Genomic DNA, 24,264 nt, shown 5'->3' on the forward strand with positions numbered 1-24,264 from the left:
CATCTGTACTGTGTGGCTTTAGCTGAGGGCTTTATTTTTAAAAAATATGTTTTTATGGGTTTTAGAGAGAGAGGAAGGGAGAGGGAGAGAGAGATAGGGAACATCGATGAGACAGAAACATCAAGATTGATTGGCTACCTCCTGCATGCTTCCTGTTGGGGATCAAGCCCACAACCAGGCATGCGCCCTGATCCGGAACTGAACCGTGACCTCCTGGTGCATGGGTCGATGCTCAACCACTGATCCACATCAGCTGGGTGCTGGGGCCCTTCTGTTCTGTTCCATTGAGTCTTTGTCAAGGTTTGCACCCACTAAACACTGTGTGGGTTACTACAGCTTTGTAATAAGGCATGGCATTAAGTAGCATAAAATCTCCCAGTTTGTTCTTCTTCAACCTCATCTGGGACGTTCTTGACCCAGACCATCTACCTCAGAATCTATCTCAGGAGTAGACACCCGCTCACTCCTCGGTTGATGGCAGTGAGCAGCCAAGCTGGAGAGTCCCTCGTCTAAGAACTTGGGAGAAGTTTGCCAAGTTTCCAACAGGAAAAGTCTACCTACTGATCACAAATCACTCATTCTGCAAAGCGCGTTGTACCAATTGGCCCCCAAGGACAGCCTGGGTGGTATTCCTTGGAGAAAGTCTCACTGTCTGATCACCTGGTTCACCAGGAAGGGTCTGTCACAGTGAGTTGTTCCCGGCAGACACCCCATCTCTTGAAGGCATTCACTTCCTTCCTTCAATGTATCCTCAAGTCTGTCAAGTCTTCCCTCTCTGACTCACGTGGGAGTGAGAATCGCCAGATAAGCCAGGCAAGCTCTTTCCTGCAAAGGCCTTTCAGAACCCTGCAGCTTGACATCCACTTGCTGCTGGGTTATTGTTAGATTCAAATTTAGTGGAAAATGGACTTCCTATTAGTCCTTTGGTTTTTAAGCCCACAAATCCCTTTCATTAAACCCTTTTTATGAAGATTGAGCACACTCCCACCGCACTTGATAATATCGCTGTGAACAGCGCGAGCTCACCGAGAGCTGCTGTTGTGAAATGGGCTTTAAGAGTGAAATGTCCTTGGCAATCATTTCCTGTTTGAAGTGGGAGAATAAAAGCCTGGATGATACTTGTGCTCAGGTACATACACTACACGCAATCCCCCAAGTGTCCCGGGCTCTCTGAAACACTGCTTCTTACAACGTCAGGCATTTCCATTCAGATCCTTTGCCCATTTTTAAATTGGATTCTGTGCGTGTGTGTGTGCGTGTGTGTGAGTGTGTGTGTGTGTGTGTGTGTGTGTGTGTGGAGTTGTAAAAGTTCTTTATAAATTTTGGATATTAATCCCGAAGAAACACAAAACACTATTCGAAAGGACATATGCACCCCTCTGTTCATAGCAGTGTTATTTACACTAGCCAGATCTGGGAACAGCCCACGTGCCCATCAGTAGACGAGGGGATAGAACGGCTGTGGCACATATACACCAGGGAATACTACTTGGCGGTAGAAAAGAAGGGTCTTTGACCCTTTGCGACAGCATCGAGGGACCTGGAGAGCATCATGCTAAGTGAAATAAGCCAGTCAGACAAAGACAAGTACCATGTGACTTAATATATGTGGAATCTAAGGAACAAAATAAACTAATAAACAAAATAGAAACAGACTCATGGAATCAAAGAACAGACAGACAGCCTGTCAGAGGGGAGGGGAGAGAGGGCCGGGTATGAAAGGTAAAGGGATTTGGAGAAAACACACAGAGAAAACCTCATGGGCACAGACACCATTGCGGGGATTATCAAAGGGAAAAGGGGCGGGGCAGGTAGGAGGGTAAAGGTGCCATAAATGGTGATGGAAGGAAACTTGACTTTGGGTGGTAAACACACAACACCATATACAGAGACATGTTTGAGAAACGGACATCTGGAAACCTGTATATTTTTATTAAGCAACTAGAGGCCTGGTGCACGGAATTCGTGCACTGGGGAAATTCATGCACTGGGGGGCGGGGGGTGCTCCCTCAGCCCAGCATGCACCCTCTCACAGACCGGGACCACCCGGCCTGGGCTCTGCCATTGATCCCCACCCACAGGGAGGCCCTGCCCACCTTGCCAAGGCTCTGTGATGGAGGGCCTGCCCACCCAGCCTGGCCTCCACCATTGATCACTGCCCACAGGTAGGCCCTGGCTGCCTGCCCACCTGGCCGGGCCTCTGCGATGGGCCCTCCAAGCCATGGCTTGGTCGGGAAGACGTCCGGTCTATCTGGTCTAATTAGCATGCTACCCTTTTATTAGCATAGATGTTCCCCAATATATTCAGCAAAAATTGTTTATAAAATTAAGACACACACACATTTAATTCATTGAAACCTATCGGTGGGAAGTGGCCAGATAGAGAAAATAAAACACTGCCAACCGTGCTCGGTGGCTGCTTAATACTGACCGCGGACAGAGAGGTGTGGGAGTGGTGTGGCAGCGTTGTTGCGTCCCCTCCCATGACGGCTATCCTTCCAGCTGACGGCGATTCAGGCGTGTTATTCAGGCAGCTCCCGTGGTCATCCTGTCTCAGTTATGGTCTCCACTCCGGGTGTCAGTCTGGTTGACCGAGGTGTGGCCCCGACAGGCACACTGGGAGCTAACAATGGGTCAGAACACATTCCCGCAATGCAGGGACCAGATCCCCATGTCCTGAGGCCTGTCCTATCCAGGAAGTGGTACCTGGACAGAGGAGGGGGAGGAGCCAGAAGCAGGGAATCGTCCTGGCTGGTGTGGCTCAGTGGATAGAGCATTGGCCTGTGTACTGAAGGGTCCCCAGTTTCATTCTGGTCGAGGGCACATGCCCAGGTTGCAGGCCCAATCCCCATAGGGGGCATGCAAGAGGCAGTTGATCCATGATTCTCTCTCATCATTGATGTTTCTCTCTCTCCCTCTCCCTTCCTCTCTGAAATCAATAAAAATATATATATTTTTTAAAAGCAGGGGATAATAGCACAAAGCAGGCAGCTGTGGGAGTATTTCCCAAGCTCTCCCCAAGGTTAGGTTGTCCTAACCTGCTCCTCGGTTGTAGGGGCTTCTGGCACCCAGCTCACCCTCCCACTGCCCCCCATTGACTTATTATTTGGGTTTTGCACCCAATTCCACCCTGGGGTGAGGGGAGGGGTACATCCATCACCACCAGGCAATACAAGGCATTTGGTTGAGGAAGCATGAGATTCCCCAGGTCAATGGCCCAGTCCCCCAGGACCCGCCTCCACCTCAGAGACCCATGGCCAGCCCAGGCGGGGATGCTGTCACCGGACCAGCCGGTTATTAATCAGACGTCGCCCCGGCTCCTCCTTGGGCTCCACCAGTTTGCTGGAGTGGCTCACAGGCTCAGGACACCCATTGACTCGCTGGTTTATTACAGAGGATGTGCAAGGACATGCAGTAACATAAGGAGACACGGGGGAAGCGTGTCCCTTTCTCAGAGCCTCGACCTGCTCACCCACCCAGAAGCTCCCAGCCTGTCCCTCGGGGTCTTCACGGGGGATCCATGGCACATCACGGCCATTCCTGCCTCCGCCTTTTCACTAATGGTGCCCTCAGTGGGACATGCGTCTTTCTCCTCCACACAGGAAATCCCACCCCTGCCAACAGGAAGACATTGATGGGGTGGTACCTTCTCGTTCTGAGCTGCTCCTTAATTTGGGGGTAATTTAATTGCTCTTTACACCTTTCATTTTAAACTAGACTACATCCCTGTGGTCTTGTTTTATTTCTTACCTTTGTGGGACTTCAGTCTGCAGAGCTGCAAATCGATAGTTTGCGTATGGTGTGGGTTTCCTTAATTATTCAAAACTAGTGACCCAGTGCACGAAATCGCGCGAGACCCAGACCCGCGGGAAATCGCATGAGACCCGGGGTCCCAGGCCACACTGCGCCGCGCCATGAGACGCAGAGTCAGGTCCCGCCCACCCGCGCCCACCTCGCCATGCACACAGCCTCCTGGTGACCAGTCTTTGGTCATTATGATGTTAGGGCCACTGGGTTTTTATAATATAGGTAACACTGATGGAAGCCATTGAGGTAAATTAGCATGTGCGTGTGCATGTGTGTGTGTGTGTGTGTGTGTGTGTGTGTGTGTGTGTAGGTTTATGATGTTTACTAGAGGCCCAGTGCATAAAAATTCATGCACTCGGGGGGTCCCTCAGCCTGGCCTGTGCCCTCTGATAGTCCAAGAGCCCTCGGGGGATGTCCAACTGGTGGTGGGGAGCCAGCCTAAGCCACAGTCTGGCCTCCCTCTGTGGGAGGCGAGCAGTGGGCCAATGCAGGGACGGTGCTGGCTGGCAAGCGGCTGGCTCCGCCCCCCAATCGCCCCTCCACCACCTCCAGTCGCCGCCCCCTGATCACCATCCCCTCCCTCTGCCTGCTGGCACCTGCCTTGGCTGGCCTGGTGCCGCCTGCTCACCGGTCCTGCCCCCCGCCGACTGGTCATTCTGCCCGTCGATTTGCACATTAGGCTTTTATTATATAGGATTTTATCTGTCAACTTTGTTACCCCCAGAAACGGAGGGGCTGAGTTACAAGGTGAGACTCTGCAGGTGGGCGGGCCGGGTCAGGTCCTCGCACAGATGATCCGGTGGGACGGAGCAGCATTTGAAAAAACAGAACCGGTTCCCCGAGGGCCCACTGTGAGTCTCAGGTGTGGGGTGTGCTCTCCTTGTCCTCTTGTGTTGGGTGTTACTCCCTCTCGTTTAGGCCTGGGGAACACCCTTGCGATTTACCACTCAACGCAGGGTGGGCAAAGTAGGTTTGCAGTTGTGTGCACGAACAATAAAACAACGATCCCTCCACAATAGCAGGAGATAAACCGTTTCACGTACTCACACTGTAAACCTCCTTCTGCCCCGCCTGAATGATCACCAAATAGGTCATCATAAAATTTGGCCAAAATGGTTGGGCATTTAAACAAACAAACAAAAATCACAGATGAACCACAGCCAAACTAAGATGCTGTTTTTTTTTGTGTGTGTGTGTGTGTTTCTAGGTCAGAACTGCGGAGGCTTAGTCCAGGGCCCCAACGGCACCATCGAGAGCCCCGGGTTCCCGCACGGGTACCCCAACTACGCCAACTGCACGTGGATCGTGCTGACGGGGGAGCGCAACCGCATCCAGCTGTCCTTCCTGGCCTTCGCACTGGAGGAGGACTTCGACATCCTGGCGGTCTACGACGGGCAGCTGCAGCAGGGCAACCTGAAAGTCAGGTAGGGCGGGCGCTGCGTGGCCGGGCTGGGCGGCCCCGGGGGACCTCCGTTCCGAAACCTGAATTCCACTCTGAGCAAAGACACGTTCCTACAGTCACTCCAAAGGAAGAGCGGAGGCTGTAGCCGCCAGCACAGGCTTTTCCGTAGTTAAAAACCTAACTCCTCACTGAAAGCAATCATTGACTTCCCTTACGAGCATCCCAATCGCTCAGGATCTGGTAAAGAGCGTTGTCAAGGTAATTGAAGGACCATGATCACACGCCATTGTTTTTAAGCAACTGCGGATCTAAGAGGAAAGGCGCAAAGATAAATGAGTAAAATCACGTGCTTAGTCAGAGTGCAATTCAGAAACACACACAAAAGGAACCTTTATATTGTGGGAGAGAACGTTCAGTGAGGAGAACGGGAAAGAATACTGCAGTCTTCGAAGGACTCTTGTCTGACACAATCATAATGTATTGCAGCCCCCCCATTAGTTTTCTCTGTTGATCTATGGTTTTTGCCATGGAGAAATGAAAATAAGTTCTGGATGATTTTTAACTTACATTTTTCATTTATCCACATAGAAAAAATGCAGCTGTACAACGATTGCATTGTTTTGTTATTTTGCAAAGGGAAGACAAATATCGTTTCAAAGAAATTGGAATTTCTTAGCTAGCCTGCGGAACATATTTAAATGTATATGTATCTATCCTAATCTATATACAGAGCTAGGTGGCGTCACGACCGAACGGGCGACCGGTCACCATGAAGTGCATGGAGCACCTCTCGGTCCCCCCTCTCCCCCAGTCCCCGAGCCGCTCACCATGAGGGGGGGCTGGTGGCGGGGCGAGACTGGGGACTGTTGAGCAGCGGTGGTGGGCTTCTTCGCGGGGTGGCCGTGAGCTTAGCGGAGCAGCCGCCCAGGCGGCAGCGAGTTTCGCGAAGCAGTTGTGGGGTGGGGGAGTTTCACGAGCAGTCACAGGGCGGGGGAGTGTCACGGAGCAGTTGCGGGCCTGGGGGAGTTTCGCGGAGCGTCCAGCGGTGAGCTTTGCGGGGCAGTTGAGGGGTGGGCGGAGCCTCGTGGAGCAGTCGAGGGGCCGCGAGCATCGTGGAGTGTCTGCCTACGTGGGCGGGGAGCTTCATGTAGCGTTGCAGGGCGGCAGAGGCCATGCAATGGAGGCCAGGCTAGGCCTAGGGACCCTCACCACACACAATTTCGTATGTGCTGGGCTTCTAGTCTTACCTCATAATGGACAAACATGTAAATTGACCATACCTCCATTACGCCCACCAGCCAATCAGGAGTGTGTATGCAAATTAACCTGCCAAAGATGGAAGTTAATTGGCATATGCAGGCACAGAGTGAAGCCAGAGACAAGCGTGAAGGCTGTAGGCTTGGCCCCGCTGTGGCCCGGATCCCGGGTTCCAGAGGAAAACGGGTGCCGGCAGCCAGGGGAAGGAACGCCTATTGCACAAATCTTTGTGCAATGGGCCTCTAATATATATATATATATATATATATATATATATATATATATATATTATATATAATATACACACACACACACACACACACACAAAAAGCCTAAGGAACCGTTACGACTAGTCAACCTGGTTGACTGGTCACTATGATGCGCACTGACCACCAGAGGGCAGATGCTCAACGCAGGAGCTGCCCCCTGGTGGTCAGTGTGCTCCCACAGCCAACCTCCCACTGCTGGCCAACCTCCCGTGATCCCTCCCCCTGGACTGGGTGAGTCGGCCTCGATCAGCCCCGATCGCCGGCCAGGCCAAGGGACCCCACACGTGCACGAATTTGTGCACAGGGCCTCTAGTATGCAAATAAAGCTTAATCCTCTGGCTTTAAATGTTTGCATTAATGAGAAATTAAGTCTTTGACTGAACAGAGTCACATAGGAAATCAGATTATAGGCAGAAGAAATTATACTGCTCAGATAAATAACCGGGTATTGATGCCAAGGTTAGCAGTAATGCGCACCTTGTAAGGTCTTGTATTTTATTGATGATTATGTGGACTGCGAAGGTCTCTAACTATAGAATTATGCGAGTATGCCTGTATGTCTGGTTGATATAAATATACATTAACAGTATATGAAATACATTATATTACTCTATTCCAAATATGTTTCATTTGTATTTTCTTTATGCACTTTCTTCTCTAATTAAATTTTATTGGGGTGACATTAGCCCACAGGAACATATAGGTTTCATGACGAAGGGGTCTTTATGCATGTTCAAATGTCAAACATGTCCTAGTGTTCTCTGGATCCTCTGAGATACCTGCTGTCTGTTCTGAGAAACACTTTTCCGTTCGCCCTGCCCTCTGTCCTGCACTGCACATGGCTGTGTCCGTGTGAATTAGGTGAACTTTGTTCTCGGCTCATCATCCTGATAGGCAGAGTTTCGGGTTCGATGTCCGGTCAGGGCACGAATAAGAATCAACCAATGAACACATCAATAAGAGGAAGAACAAGCCTGTCTTTCCCTCTCGCTGTCTTCTTTCCTCTCCCTCTCATATCAGCGAACAGAGCTCAAGGCAGGAGACTCGGGGTAACAGTAATTTATCTCTTTCCACTTCACAGACACGTCTAGCAAAGACACGCTCTTAGAAGTTCTTCTTTGTCACTATTTTCATTCCTAGAATTCTACCCTCGTCTCAAGGAGACTTGTCGTAAACATTACTATGATTGACAACCTGTTTTTAAATAACATACTGTCCTCTTTTATTCTCGTGATGATATGCTTGCTTTACACGGGGATGGCTAAACGCTGAGCAAAGCATGTTCCATGACCCAGTTGGGGTTCTGACGAGGTCAGCCCTGGGAACAGGAAGATTAGAACCATTGGGTTCACCGCACGTTAGTGGAGGACCCGGGACAGAGTGGAAGTTGACATGTGGAGGACGCGGGACAGAGTGGAAGTTGAGATGTGGAGGACCCGGGACAGAGTGGAAGTTGAGATGTGGAGGACGCGGGACAGAGTGGAAGTTGACATGTGGAGGACCCGGGACAGAGTGGAAGTTGACATGTGGAGGACGCGGGACAGAGTGGAAGTTGACATGTGGAGGACCCGGGACAGAGTGGAAGTTGACATGTGGAGGACGTGGGACAGAGTGGAAGTTGAGATGTGGAGGACGTGGGACAGAGTGGAAGTTGACATGTGGAGGACCCGGGACAGAGTGGAAGTTGAGATGTGGAGGACCCGGGACAGGGTGGAAGTTGAGATGTGGAGGACGTGGGACAGAGTGGAAGTTGACATGTGGAGGACCCGGGACAGAGTGGAAGTTGACATGTGGAGGACGTGGGACAGAGTGGAAGTTGACATGTGGAGGACCCGGGACAGAGTGGAAGTTGAGATGTGGAGGACGTGGGACAGAGTGGAAGTTGACATGTGGAGGACCCGGGACAGAGTGGAAGTTGACATGTGGAGGACGTGGGACAGAGTGGAAGTTGACATGTGGAGGACCCGGGACAGAGTGGAAGTTGACATGTGGAGGACGTGGGACAGAGTGGAAGTTGACATGTGGAGGACCCGGGACAGAGTGGAAGTTGAGATGTGGAGGACCCGGGACAGAGTGGAAGTTGACATGTGGAGGACGTGGGACAGAGTGGAAGTTGACATGTGGAGGACCCGGGACAGAGTGGAAGTTGACATGTGGAGGACGTGGGACAGAGTGGAAGTTGACATGTGGAGGACCCGGGACAGAGTGGAAGTTGACATGTGGAGGACGTGGAACAGAGTGGAAGTTGACATGTGGAGGACCCGGGACAGAGTGGAAGTTGACATGTGGAGGACGTGGGACAGAGTGGAAGTTGACATGTGGAGGACCCGGGACAGAGTGGAAGTTGACATGTGGAGGACGTGGGACAGAGTGGAAGTTGACATGTGGAGGACCCGGGACAGAGTGGAAGTTGACATGTGGAGGACGTGGGACAGAGTGGAAGTTGACATGTGGAGGACCCGGGACAGAGTGGAAGTTGACGTGTGGAGGACCCGGGACAGAGTGGAAGTTGAGATGTGGAGGACGTGGGACAGAGTGGAAGTTGACATGTGGAGGACCCGGGACAGAGTGGAAGTTGAGATGTGGAGGACCCGGGACAGAGTGGAAGTTGAGATGTGGAGGACCCGGACAGAGTGGAAGTTGAGATGTGGAGGACCCGGGACAGAGTGGAAGTTGACATGTGGAGGACCCGGGACAGAGTGGAAGTTGACATGTGGAGGACGCGGGACAGAGTGGAAGTTGAGATGTGGAGGACCCGGGACAGAGTGGAAGTTGAGATGTGGAGGACGCGGGACAGAGTGGAAGTTGACATGTGGAGGACCCGGGACAGAGTGGAAGTTGACGTGTGGAGGACCCGGGACAGGGTGGAAGTTGACATGTGGAGGACCCGGGACAGAGTGGAAGTTGACATGTGGAGGACCCGGGACAGGGTGGAAGTTGACGTGTGGAGGACCCAGGACAGGGTGGAAGTTGAGATGTGGAGGACCCGGGACAGAGTGGAAGTTGAGATGTGGAGGACCCGGGACAGAGTGGAAGTTGACATGTGGAGGACCCGGGACAGGGTGGAAGTTGACATGTGGAGGACCCGGGACAGAGTGGAAGTTGACATGTGGAGGACCCGGGACAGAGTGGAAGTTGAGATGTGGAGGACCCGGGACAGGGTGGAAGTTGACATGTGGAAGACACGGGACAGAGTGGAAGTTGACATGTGGGCCTCCGGGAGCTTTATAAACACCGGGGAATTCCACGGGTGGCACCATGATTCTTTCACTCACTGATACTTATTCCAGAGAAAGCAAGGAGGGCTGATAGGAGAGACCCTGCTGGGTTCACGTAAGTTACTGTCATCTACCTTCCTCATCTGAGACAGAGGACAGAGATGCCCTATTTCTGCCTGTTTCATGTCCTTCAAGTGAGGAAGATGCTCTCATCTCTAGAGGACACTGTATAACCTGTGCCTGGAGGCGTGGCTCTGTGGTTGAGCATCTGCCCATGAACCAGGAGGTCACAGTTCCATTCCCGGTCAGGGCACATGCCTGGGTTGTGGGCTCCATCCCCAGTGTGGGGCGTGCAGGAGGCAGCCGATCCATGATTCTCTCTCATCATTCAAGTTTCTCTCTCTCTCCCTCTCTCTTCCCCTCTGAAATCAATAGAAATATATTTTAAAAATTAGAAATTAAAAAAAATCAATAAAAAACATATTACCGTAAAAACCCCCAAGCTATATGACTTCTCCTTCTCTACACTGAGAACACCTTTTTGAGGGGAGGCTCTGTGCGTGTGGGATCAGCCCTGGACACGGGATTCACTGGCTGGGTGACCACAGCACACACAGGGGAAGCAGCTCAGAGGCCGGTTCCTCCAGGGCTGAGAGCCCGGGGCTTTCCTCATGAAAGCATGGCTAAGTCACGATGGGAAACTGGGGTCTGCGTGCTGAGGAGCGCACACCTTGGCGGCGGCAGCGTTCCCACGTCAGCGGGGCCACGGGACTCAGGACTGGCCATGCAGGCGGACGCACGGAGACCGGTGGGATTTGTCTCCATCCCCTCCTGGAGCAGCTCCCCTCCTTCCCCTCCTGGACCAGCTCCCCTCCTTCCCCTCCTGGACCAGCTCCCCTCCTTCCCCTCCTGGAGCAGCTCCCCTCCTTCCCCTCCTGGACCAGCTCCCCTCCTTCCCCTCCTGGACCAGCTCCCCTCCTGGAGCAGCGGCTGGTTTCTAAAGGCAGGGCACTCAGAGCCCGCCTCCCAGCCCGTGAGGTGAGGGTTTCCGATGGCGAGTGTGGGAGGGATGCAGACATGGAGTCTCTAGCCTGGGGGACTGCTCACTTTTTAGTTGGATGGATGGTTGGTCTAGTCCAGGGGTCCTCAAACTTTTTAAACAGGGGGCCAGTTCACTGTCCCTCAGACCGTTGGAGGGCCGGACTATAGTTAAAAAAAAACTATGAACAAATTCCTATGCGCACTGCAGGCCCGGGACGCGTCGGCTGCTAAGCAGGACAGGCAGCGGCCCCCGGCGGGCCGGATCCATGTCCTCGGCGGGCCGCATGTGGCCCGCGGGCCGTGGTGTGAGGACCCCTGATCTAGAAGGGCACGAGCATCTGTCCCACGGCACCTGCTGTCCAGCCCACGTCTCTCGAGGTGAAGTGGTGTGGGGCAGCTCAAAATCAGAAAATGATTGACAGCGACATCGCTTCCCCACTGTGATAAGATTATCATACGGATGAAGCTTACCCCAGAAACTCTCCCGTGACCTCAGATCATGAAAGAGCGAGCCAAGGAGGAAGATCCTGCCACGGGAACGTGGAAAGCCAGCGGTGCCGGCCCCGCCCTGGCTGTGCAGTGGGAGCCCAGGAAACGGGAAACGGCCCGCAGGCAGTCACCCCGCCTCTCGGCCGCTCTGACGTTCCCCAAATCACCCCCGCACGTGTGCAGTGACGGTAATGAGCAGGAGAGGGCCATAAAACCAGGAAATCGTGAGCACACATTGCTAAAACGTCACGGTTTCCTCCCAGTGTGTTTGTGAGCCGTACTGATGTGCGGGAATGCGTTAATGCCTAGCGGAGAAGCCTCGGTGTTACTAACCGTCGCTGGTGAGGGTTACGGCTGGCCGACTGTCGGGCTGGGGAGGGTCTGCGCTGTGTTTGGGTGCGATGGGAGGCCTGGCCCCGCTGACTTCTGCCTTCCTGCCCCCACGCTGGGCTGCGGCCCAGGGAGCCGATCGCAGATCCACAGTGAGACAAATCAAAGCGCCCTTTTATTTTTAGCTCAGCTGGTGACGAAGGCCCCCATTAGGATCCCAGAAATGGAGGGCGAAGTGTGGCTTCGGCTTCTGCAGGAGCAGGTCTTCTCCTGACCAAAGCACGTCTCTCGACATCTTATCACACCCCGGCTACGGGCTGGCGGGGGTGACCGGTGACCGGACCAGCATGCGGTGGGGAGGGCGCAGAGGGAGGGCCCCGTGGCCTGCGTGGGGAGGCTGTGCTCCCCGCACAGAGGGGGTGTCTCAACCTAGACAGCCAGAGCCCACAGGGCCGGGGCATCTGGCTGGGGGGGGGGGTCCCGGACCCTGGCGAGGACACGGGGGAGGGGGGCGAGAGGTGGGGCAGCGTTTGGTCCTCTCATCCCGAACTGCCGCTGTCCCATCATCACGTGACTGTGTCAGCCATGCTCACGGCTCCGCGCACATGTCTTAAGGTGATGGAATTTAAAAATAATGGTCTTTGATACATCATTTGTCTTTCTTTTCCTCAAATGGGTTTTAAAATTAACAACTCACAGGCAAGCTCAGTCGTTATTGGGTAAGGGTGAGTGACTTTTTTTTTTTAAGTTGTTTATCTACAGTTGATTAGGTGGGAGATAAGACCAATTAAAGGAGGCATTTAAGGCCTAGACACTGATTAATGTGGTATAGATATGGATATGGATATAGATAAGGATATGGATATAGATATGGATATGGATATAGATATAGGTATGGATATGGATATAGATATGGATATAGATATGGATATGGATATGGATATAGATATAGATATGGATATGGGTATGGGTATAGATATGGATATGGATATAGATATGGATATAGATATGGATATGGGTATAGATATGGATATAGATATGGATATGGATATAGATATGGATATAGATATGGATATAGATATGGATATGGATATAGATATGGATATGGGTATAGATATGGATATAGATATGGATATAGATATAGATATGGATATAGATATGGATATGGATATGGGTATAGATATGGATATGGGTGTAGATATGGATATGGGTGTAGATATGGATATGGGTGTAGATATGGATATGGATGTGGATATGGATGTGGATATGGATATGGATGTGGATATGGATATGGGTGTGGATATGGATATGGATATGGGTATAGATATGGATATGGTACAGATACGGGTATGGGGATAGATATGGATATGGGGATAGATGTAGATATATAGATGATATATATATAGATATGTAGATATAGATGTAGATATGGACATAGATATGGATCTATAATTAGAGATAGATAGATGATAGATAAATAGATTTCTCTCCCCAGCTGATTTGAATATTGAGACCAAATATATATATTTTTATAAAAGTCATATTTATTAACAAAAACGACTAACGTGCTGGTAATTAGGGACCTTGGAGGTAAAATAATAAACATGTAGGGAGTGAGGCAGGGCTGTCTGACACACTACAAGCGGATCTAACGTGGATTTGGGCTCTGCTGCCTTCCCTTCATGCGTTGGCCGTCTTTTCCCAGTAGCCAAAAACGGGAGGGGCTTTTAAGTGTCCTGGCCATTTTCCAAGGAGCAAAGCGTCGTAAGAGGGGCAGGCAAGCCTAGGACAGTCACCCTTGTACGTGAAGAGATACGCAAACACGCCCACCCTTCTGTCACACAACATAACAATCCCCTTCTTCTTACACATACATACCATTCGCTTTGTATCTGAACGCTCTAACAGTAATACAGAAGGCACATGTTTACCTTAGAAGGAGCCTTATTTCAGCCTTTTAAAACGTTGCTGCTAGCCGAAACCGGTGTGGCTCAGTGGATAGAGCGTCGGCCTGCGGACTGAAGGGTCCCAGGTTCGATTCCGGTCAAGGGCACGTACCTTGGTTGCGGGCACATCCCCAGTGGGAGGTGTGCAGGAGGCAGCTGATGGATGTTTCTCTCCCATCGATGTTTCTAGCTCTCTATCCCTCTCCCTTCCTCTCTGTGAAATACCAATAAAATATATTTAAAAAACAAACAAACAAACAAACAAAAAAACAACCACGTTGCTGCTATTCTGGCACAATTTGGATATCTAGACATCTGGTGAGTTTGCGCACTTAACCAGCCCATAGGACTTTAAGGACGAATCGCAGGGGCTGTGAGGAGGAGTGGCAGCCACACCTTGACATCTAGAAACATCCCCAACCCAGGCTTCCAAGGGAGACCCCGCCCCCCACCCCTGAGCCCCACCTCCTCCTCCTCCACCTGCCCTGCAGCTCCCAGAACCCCAAGCTTCAAGGCAGCCCGTCCAGGGGGCTGCGCTGGGCGTCCGGGATGGTGGGCAAGTGATGCAGCCTCCATAGCGTCTCTTTGGGGGGCCCTTGCCCTGGAGAGTGAGGCAGGGGGGTGCAGGGTGCGGGGGGGGGGGGGCCCACAGGTGTGAGCTGTGAAGGTCCCCAGGGACCTGGCGCCCTGCTCCCCAGCCCTTGCCCCTGAGGTCACACTAACGGATGCCCTTGGCTCCATGCCCTGAGCCTGCTCGCATGGCCTCCTGCTTACGATGCCCTGACGGTCAGACGTTCACCCTGAACCAAATCCTCCGCACGAATGCCCACTGCCGGGCTGTACGATCTCACCCTGGCCCTCCCTGCAGGGGAGGAGGCCCGGGGGAGGCTGCTCAGGTGCACGCACGTCCTCCCAGGCCTGCTCCTTCCCCTCAGAGCCGCTCCTGCAAATAAGGCCCATGCTCCCTGCTCCGAGGAGACGGCCCCCATGATGCCGGCCTCGCTCTCAGCCTCAGCTCCGAGGGGAGCAGGAAAGAGCAAGGGGACGCCCCTACCACCCGGAACCTGTCACCCACAGGGGCCTGAGCTCCAGAAAGCCGGGCCTCCGGAAGGTCCTACACACGCCTCCTGAGGAGACAGCATCTCCGCCTCCGCGGGCTCCCCGCAGGCCCTCGAGGCGTGGTCTTGGCTCAGAATAACAATCCCTTTTTTACAATTTCACTGTTTAATGTATTTTATTGATCGGTACCGAGAGGAAGGGCGAGGGAGAGAGAGTCAGAAACATCGATGAGAGAGAAACATCGACCAGCTGCCTCCTGCACGCCCCCGACTGGGGATGTGCCCGCAACCCAGGTACCTGCCCTTGACCGGAATCGAACCGGGGACCCCGCAGTCCGCAGGCTGACGCTCTACCCGCTGAGCCACACCGGCCAGGGCAGAATATCAGTTCTTGCAGGTTCCGGTTGATTCGCGCCGAGCTTGCCTTGACCGGGACACAGACATTCGGTCTCTAGTTGCTGTTTTTCCTTCTCCGTTCAGTGGTTTTGCACTCCATGCGCTCAGGCATCAGAACATGTGCTTTCGAGTGGCTAGTTTTTTTTTTTTTTTTAAATATTTTATTGATTTCTTACAGAGAGGAAGGAAGAGTGATAGATAGTCAGAAACATCGATGAGAGAGAAACATCGATCAGCTGCCTCCTGCACACCTCCTACTGGGGATGTGCCCGCCACCAAGGTAATGCCCTTGACCGGAATCGAACCTGGGACCTTTCAGTCCGCAGGCCGACGCTCTTCCACTGAGCCACACCGGTTTTGGCTCGAGTGGGCAGCCTTAAAGAGCACCGGCGGGCTGCGCGGAGCGCTCTCTGCGTCTGTGCTCAGATCGGGAGAGGCAGGCGGTCCCACCTCTGACCGGTGGCCGTGAGTCGGGGCGGGGGGGGGGGGGGGGGGCCACGTGGTGACTCAGTGGAGGCGCAGCAGGCGCAGCGGCTCTGCCGGCCTCGCAGGTCGGTGCTCCTTCACATCAGACGCCTGAGCCGGCGGCTGCTCACGCCGCGGGGACCGGGCGGGGTCAGGACACTTGATTGGGAGCTTCCGCCTCCGGAGGACACCGCGGTCAGCGCCACGCGCATCCGGATCGGAGAGGACGCCCCGTGCGACGCGAAGCAGGTGGCGATGGGTGGCGTGTCATTCCCTGTGACGGCCAGGGCTTCGCATCTAACGACCTCCCAGTGCCCAGCCAGAGGCGCCGGTGTGTGTGTGCGAGTGTGTGTGTGCACGCGTGTGTCCGTGTGTCATGTGTGTGTGCACATGTGTGTCCGTGTGTGCATGCGTGTGTGTGCATGTGCGTGTGTGTGTGCATGTGTGTGTGCGCGTGTGTGCACGTGTGAGTGTGTGTGAGTGTGTGTGTATGTGAGTGTGTGTGGAGTGTGTGTGTGTGAGTGTGTGTGAGTGTGTGCGCGCGCATGTGTGTGTGTATGTGTTTGAGTGTGTGTAAGTGTGTGTGGAGTGTGAGTGTGCATGTGTGTGTGTGTGAGTGTGTGTGGAGTGTGTGTGAGTGTGTGTGTGTGAGTGTGTGTGTGTGTGTGTGGAGTGTGTGTGTGAGTGTGTGCATGTGTATGTGTGTGTGTCCATGTGCACGTATGTGCATGTGTTTGTGTGTGTGTGTGTGTGAGTGTGTGTGTGTGTTGTTGCTGTTGTTTGAGAAAGGCTGGCAGCACCACGCCCAGAGGAGGGTCGGGGAGAGACTGGGACATGGAGGACACTGCTGGGGAGAGGCAGGTGCTGAGTGGGGCAGGCAGTCTGAATGGGAGGTGGCCTGAGGCAGGTGCTGAGGGGGGCATGCAGCCCTGGGTGGGAGGTGGCCTGAGGCAGGTGATGAGGGGGGCATGCAGCCCTGGGTGGGAGGTGGCCTGAGGCAGGTGCTGAGGGGGGCATGCAGCCCTGGGTGGGAGGTGGCCTGAGGCAGGTGATGAGGGGGGAGGTGGCCTGAGGCAGGTGCTGAGGGGGGAGGTGGCCTGAGGCAGGTGGTGAGGGGGGAGGTGGCCTGGGGCAGGTGCTGAGGGGGGCAGGCAGCCCTGGGCGGGGAGGTGGCCTGGGGCAGGTGCTGAGGGGGGCAGGCAGCCGTGGGCGGGGAGGCGTGGCCGGGCCCCTGGAAGCACTTCCTCAGGGCTGCGGCCTGGCCAGCTGGGGCTTCATGCTCTCACCTGTGCCGCTCTGCGCCCCTTACCTGTGCCCACCTCCCCCGCTGCCACCATCTCCGAGTGCGACGAGGAAGCGACTTAGCTCAGGGCTAGGTCAGTGCTCGCCTCCCCCTTGGAGCCGTGTGCTTATTTCATAACCACGGCTGTTCCCTCCACCATCTCGTTTCAATGTTCGAGCTTCCTGGGGGAACTGCACCCTCCCGCCCCTGGGGGCAGAGCAGAGCGGGTCGTGCTAACCGAGACCTGCCTGAGCCAGGCTGGGCCCACAGGACCGGTCACCCGTCACCGGTCACCGCTGGCGGCCTGCAGAGCCAGGCAGGACCTGGGCTGAGCCAGGCTGGGCCCACAGGACCGGTCACCAGTCACCGGTCACCGCTGGCGGCCTGCAGAGCCAGGCAGGACCTGGGCTGAGCCAGGCTGGGCCCACAGGACCGGTCACCGGTCACTGGTCACCGCTGGCGGCCTACAGAGCCAGGCAGGACCTGGGCTGAGCCAAGCCAGGTGTCAGGTGTGAGAGGCACCCCCCAGAGACGCAGCAGGTGCTGTGGGAGCCCACCCCCTGTTGCCTAGCAACAACCTGGGCCTGCCCCTCTGCGGCCAGAGCTTCCCAATGACGCCCAGGCCTCCCCAATGATTGCTCCGGAAGGTGCAGTCCTGACCCGGGCGTCCGGCGCGGGCCCCCTCAGCTCTCTCGCTGGAACAGACCACGTTCTGTGGGGCGTGGCGGGCGTGGGCTCCGGGATCTGAGAGCAAGGATGCTCAGCAGGCTGCACCCCAGCCCTCCCTGCGCCCGCCCCTCCGTGGACTCATCCCTGTGGCCCCGGGGGACCTGTCTGCCATCCTGGGAACCCCACCCTCCAATCACCAGACCAAGACCCAGCCCTGGGGCGTCCCAGGTGGAAGCGCCCGAGGGGAGGGCCGGCTGCCCCAGGCCCGTCGGTGCCAGCGGTTCTTCAGGGGAAAGGCTCTAGCCCTGGTCCCGGAACACGCGGCACCACCTGGGGCTGATGGGTGCACGTGTCAGTTACCCATCAGCCATGGAGACGCCGAGGGGGCCATGGAGACGCCCGAGGGGGCCATGGAGACGCCCGAGGGGGCCATGGAGACGCCTGAGGGCAGCTGCTGGGCTGCAGGTGTGTGAGCGGGGCACCCGGGACGCAGGTACGCTGGGCACCGGTGAGTGAGCTGCCTGGGGCGGGGCTGCGGGGGGGCAGGGGGTGACCTGGGACCCTGTCCCGTGAGGAGTCACGGAGCTGGAGGACCCGCTGGAGCCCTTGGCGTCCTGAGCACAGGACCTCGGGGGAGCCACCCCCACGGCACCTCTGGGGCCTGCCTGTCCCCCTGGGGTTCAGGAGTGAGAGCCGGGTTTGTCCGCAGACCCACGTTGTGCTGGGAAGGCCTGTGTTTCGATGGGAGGCCACGCGGGTTCGGCGTGGGGATGTCGCCCTCCGGCTGGGACGCGGGCCGGGGTTCCGGACGATGGGTGATGCCATGGACGGGCCAGCTGGCCTCTCGGGCCTCAGGCGTGGCGTCTGCCCACACCGTCCCGCTGGCACCGGTGGGTCCCGGGTGATCTTGGGCGTGAGTGTCCTTCGTGATTTATGGAGGGACCAGGCGGTGAGGGTGATGTGGTCTGTGGTGGGCGTGGGCCTCGGGGCAGGCGGTGTTTGGGGAGTCGGAGCTCAGGTCTGGAGGAGGAGAGGGAGGTGGCGGGGACGGGGCGGAGGCCCCGAGGTTGACAGCCGCGGGGGTATGAGGCAGGCCTCCAGGCAGGCCCCCCGCAGGCCCACGCGCACCCCTCTCTGATTGAAAATATGAAGAAGCAGCGCAGGCCACGGAGAGCTGTCAGGTTAACTGACACGTGCCCCCATCAGCTCCAAGGTTCTAGTCCAGGGGTGGGCAAACTTTTTGACTCGAGGGCCACAGTGGGTTCTTAAACTGGACCGGAGGGCCGGAACAAAAGCATGGATGGAGTGTTGGTGTGAACTAATATAAATTCAAAGTGAAGGAGCGGAGGGGAGAGCAAGAGAACCCTCCGCTCTTTCGGCTCCGCGGGCCGGATAGAACAGCCGAACGGGCTGGATCCGGCCTGCGGGCCGTAGTTTGCCCACGGCTGTTCTAGGTCGTTCCTTCGACTTGGAAACAGATCCGCTGAGCTCAGCGGTATTTCTGCAAAGGAGCTCAGCTTTCCCATTTCACCTGCCGTGGCCAGGGTGTGGCCGCGTGGACCCAGAGTGGGCGCGCCTGCTGACCCTCTCTCTCCGGGATGTTTAAATGATGGTTAGGGAGGCGATGGGCCACGTACTGGGGAAACCTGCTCTTGGGGTTTCCTGTTGGGACTCTGGTGTGTGCACAGACCTGCGGGGGGCGTACCACAAGTCTGTGTGCTAGACACACGGGGTTGTACTGCAGCTGTGGCTCTACGATGCGCCGCCACCCTGCCTGAACTCGGTGCATCGGGCCCTTTAAGTGGTGACCCTCCGGCTGGGTGCGTAAGGAAGTTCTCCTACTGAGGTTTAGTTCGCGTGTCCCTGATGCCTGGCGACGTTGGTGTCTGCGTGTGCCTGCTGGTCGCTCCGATGGCTGCCTTTGCCGCAGTCTGAGAAAATCTTTTCCACTGATGTCTGCCTCACGGCTCATTCCTCCCAGACTCGTTCCCTCCATGGAGCATTTTGAATGATAAATGGTTCTTTCAATCCTGATAAAGTCCAGTTTACTAACATTCTTTATTATTTTTTTGTTGTACGATTTTCTGCAAAATAGAAGGGATATTTGCATATTCCGATCTCACAAGTATTTTCCTCTAGTGTTCTTCTCAAAGTTTAGTCGTTGAGCTCCTCATTGTTGGCCCGTGCTCCGTCCTGAGTTCATTTTCCCGCGTGATCTGAATTGGGTCCTCAATGTATCTTTTGGCACGTGGACATGCAGCTGTGTCTGGACCGTTTTTGACAATACGATGCTCCTGATACGGTCGCTTTTTGCGCGTACGGTACGTGTTGATGCCCGCGGGTTTGAAAGCCAGGTGTCTGGCATCATGTTGGAAAGAGCTGGTTTCCCTGCCGGACGTGACTGGACACCTTTGTTGAAAATCGGTTTCCGGTCCGTGTGAGGGACGTCCGTGCTCTCCTCTGTCCATTGATCTGTTTGTCGTTTGGCTGGATCGATTGTCATAGGTACAGACTCACACTGGATCAGGGTTCAGGGTGATGAGAAATAGAAATGTGTAAATGTTAACGTAAATTTGTATTCTCCTGCCTCCTGACACAAAGCAGTGCTCATGCAAAAAAAGGTGCAAGCAACGCTGCTTAGAAATCGGTCCCTTGCCTTTTCCCCGCTCCAGTTGCTGGTGTGGCTTCTCTCTCCGGATGGATCTTGGCTGACAGGTTGATGGTACGTTTTTCATAAATGTTCTTTATCAGTTTGAGGGAGTTCTCCGCGATCCCTGGTTGGCTGAGGGTCTTATTATGAGTGTGTTAAACTGCTGAAATGGCGATCCTGCATCCGCTGAAATCTTGGTGCCTTTTATTTTTTTCTATTAACATTAGTTACATTGATTTGTGTTTTTGTTTTTTTAAATATATATATTTTATTGATTTTTTTACAGAGAGGAAAGGAGAGGGAGAGAGAGTTAGAAACATCGATGAGAGAGAAACATCGATCAGCTGCCTCCTGCACACCTCCCACTGGGGATGTGCCCGCAACCACGGTCCATGCCCTTGACCGGGATCGAACCCGGGACCCTTCAGTTTGCAGGCTGACGCTCTATCCACTGAGCGACACTGGCCAGGGCTGATTTGTGTTTTTGTTTTATGTTCATCCAAGCTTTCTTTCTAGGATAAGGGTCATGGATTATTTTGTCTGTCACTGGGTCGAACATCTTACGTTTTATCGTGAATTTATGTGTATGTTCGGGAGGGATTGTGGTTTCTGATATTTTGGTAATCTTTTCCAGGTCTTACTGAACGGGGTGGGGAAATCTCCAAAAAATGGAGTAGGCCGGTGTGTTCCCTTCTCTGCAGTTTCTTAACGCGTTCGTACAATTGGTGTTGTTTTTGACACATTTCAATGGGGAAACATCTGTGTCTGGACTTTGCTTTTTGAACCGTTTATAAACAATTCAAGGTATTTTCTTAACGTGGTGCTATTTAGAGTTTCTATTTCTTCTGGTGTCAGTTTTGGTACATTGTATTTTTTCCAGATATTTACCCAAATAATCTCCTTCATCAAAAATTTATTAATAGCACTAGTTTAAATCTTCTTAAGGTCTATAGAGTCTGGGGTGATAAACCATTTTTCCTGTTGATATGGATAATTTGTATTCTCTCCCTTTTTAAAATTTTCTTGATTTTTTCAAAGACCACACTTTAGCTTTGTTATAGTCCTGATTATTTATTTTTTGTTTCACTCACTTTGTTTTCCCCAATTCCGCTCCTTCTACTCACTTTGGTTTATTCTGCCTTTTTTTTTCCCCCCTAGCAAGTTAAGGTAGAATATGAGGTCACTGATTTAGCTCTTTCTTCTTTTATAACATTAATGTAAGCTTGTACCCACGCACTATTTTATCTCTGCCACATGTTTTCTATTAATTTAGCCTAATATATTTTTCATTTTATCTTATCACTCTGTCTCGGACAGATGAGATATTAAGAAGAGTGTTGTTTGACTTAGACTATTGGGAGCCCTGGCAATTTTGCTGTGGTTCATTCCTCATTTCAGACTGTCGTCTTCAGAGAATACACTGTGCTTGCTTTTTATCCTTTTACTAGTGACCCGGTGCGCGGAATTTGTGCACATTAAAAGGGGATTAATTAGAGGAAATAATTTAATATTGCTCTTTGCCCTTTCTCTATAATAGAAGTGTCAGAGATGAAAGAAAATTAGTAAAATGTATATGAAAACCTTCCTCCTGTTAGAGTCTGGGGTGCACCACGGGACCCAGAGTCAAATTCCTGCCCACCCACATGCGCCTCAAAATTGCATGAGACCCAGACCCGGCCGGCTGCCCCCCCATTGGGATAGACCCAGACCTGGCTAGTCCCACCCTTGTCAAGCCCCGCCGGGCAGGGAATGTAGTCTCAGGTCCCCTGGCCCGGTGCCAGGATGGGGGGCGTGGCCTGAGGTCCCCCAGCCCAGACCGGGGGGAGGGGGGGCGCATGCCTTGAGGTCCCCCGTCAAGCCCCACCAGGTGTGGGACATGGCCTGAGATCCCCTGTGAAGCCCCGCTGGGTGGGGGGCATGGCCTGAGGTCCCCTGTCAAGCCCCAACAGGCGGGGGGGGGGGGGGGGGCGCAACCTCAGGTCCCCCATCCCAGCACTGGGAGGGGGGAACAGCCTCAGGTCCCCTGTCAGGCCCCATTGGCAGGGGGGTGCAGCCTCAGGTCCCCCCTGGGCGGGGGGCGTGGCCTGAGTTCCCCCAACCCAGCACTGGGGGTGCACCTTGAGGTCCCCTGTCAAGCCCGCCAGGCAGGGGGGTGCAGCCTCAGGTCCCCTGGCTCTCTGCTGGGGCGGGGGGCATGGCCTGAGGTCCCCTTGCCTGGTGCTGGGGCGGGGGGAGTAGCCTGGGGTCCCCTAGCCCAGCACCAGGACAGGAAGTGCACCTTGAGGTCCCCTGTCAAGCCCTGCTGGGTGTGGAAGGCAGCCTGAGGTCCCCTGTCAAGCCCCATGGGGGCAGGGGAGGGTGTAGCCTCAGGTCCCTGCTGATTGCTCGTTAAGGCTCCTTATGGGAACTTGGCCTCAGCTGTGGGTGCAGCCACCTTTGTGGCAGAGTGATGGTCAATTAGCATATTCCCTCTTTATTAGATAGGATGTTCATTGAAACATGCTTTGTGTGATTTTATCCACTCAAGGCAGCTTTTTCATACTCGAGCCATTACTACAGAGAGGAAGCCATCACCATCACCAATTACTGCATTTTAGACTGTACAAGTCACTTAACTTTTCAAAGAATATACATAGATAGGAATTTCTGTTTTAAATATATATATGCTCATATGTATATGTATGTGCACATATATGTATATATAACCTATGTTTACTGAAACAGAATAGATGTTTCTATAGAGTATTTGCCATTAGCATAATTTTATTCAGTACTTGGTTTTTCAAACATTTCTGGGCAGTGTCTGAAATTACTTTCTGAACACCAAACACGATTGACCCAGGACTTCATAGATTTACTATTACAAAAGGAAAACTTAACTAATATTATAAATCTTCTACTAACTCGCCCTTAGTGATTGTCCTATATGATAAGAGAGGAATATGCTAATTATCCATTACGCCAACCGTGTAATGACCAGATGACGCATCTGCAGGAGGGTGGGGCGGCGAACTACAAGTGGGCGCCATCGGTAAGCTGTGCGGTGATGTAGGAGACCCCAGGAGTTCCCCCAGAGAAGGGCCCTCAGAAATAGACTCTGGGCTTCCCCAGGGAGCCAGAGAGCCAGGGCGGCATGGCCCCTCCGCGAGGGATCACAGCGTGGCCCGCGAGCTGCGTTTTGGACCCGAGAGGCCAGCGGAAGCCGCGCCTGATGAGATCCAAGAATGTAGCTGCTGCCCAAGCCAGGGCTCCTGCCAGGAAGCGCCAGGAAACAGCAACGTCTGCTCCTGTCGGGCGAAGAGTTAAGAAAACGCGGGGAATAAATACACACAGAGTAAAACTAAAACAAAACGAGACTTGGTCCTCTGAGCTTGCTGGTCCCCAGCCAGAAGATGCATACGCTGTAGCGTAGTATAGCCCTGTACCCGAGTCCGGGCCCTGTTCTGCTCAAGTCCCCCGAAGGGGGCCTGCATCTTATGTTATTTTACTTTTAATTTATTTTTATTGGTTTCAGGGAGGAAGGGAGAGGGAGAGAGACACAGACATCCATGATGAGAGGGAATCATGGATCGGCTGCCTCCTGCACGCCCCCCACTGGGGATCAAGCCCGCAACCTGGGCCTGTGCCCTTGACAGGAATTGAACCCAGGACCCTTCCATCCGCAGGCCGACGCTCTATCCGCAAAGCCCAACCGGCTCAGCACGTGTCTGCATTTTAGAGGCTCCCCTGCAGGCCAGCTGGGGAGGCCTGTCCATTGGCAAAGCCGGGTTCCCTGAACCCTCCGCGTTGCGAAGAGATCGCTGGGCTCCCAATAGTCACATCCCCACAGGATACAACCAGGGCAGGTGTGTGCGCGTCCTGGCATGGATTCTGGAGGTGGAGCCTTTTCAGGTGGGGGATCCGGGTGGTCACACAGACTAGAGCCGTGAACGGTCTCTGTTCTTTCGTTTGTTTTAGGGGACGGGGGCCTCTTGGTGGCACTTGG

The 24,264-nt window shown here is 53.9% G+C and overlaps 1 protein-coding gene across 1 annotated transcript in view; it reads left to right on the plus strand.

Annotated features, from left to right (window-relative positions):
* The window catches only part of CSMD1 (CUB and Sushi multiple domains 1), a 1,048,987-nt gene that overhangs the window by 239,194 nt on the left and 785,529 nt on the right, over positions 1-24,264 (plus strand). Inside the window, exon 2 of the mRNA XM_080662039.1 lies at positions 5,015-5,231. Coding sequence (XP_080518165.1) covers positions 5,015-5,231 — 217 coding nt within the window. The remainder of the gene's footprint in view (positions 1-5,014; positions 5,232-24,264) is intronic.

Source organism: Plecotus auritus (genome assembly GCF_963455305.1).
Source record: "Plecotus auritus genome assembly, chromosome: 3".
In the NCBI taxonomy this organism is placed as follows: Eukaryota; Metazoa; Chordata; class Mammalia; order Chiroptera; family Vespertilionidae; genus Plecotus; species Plecotus auritus.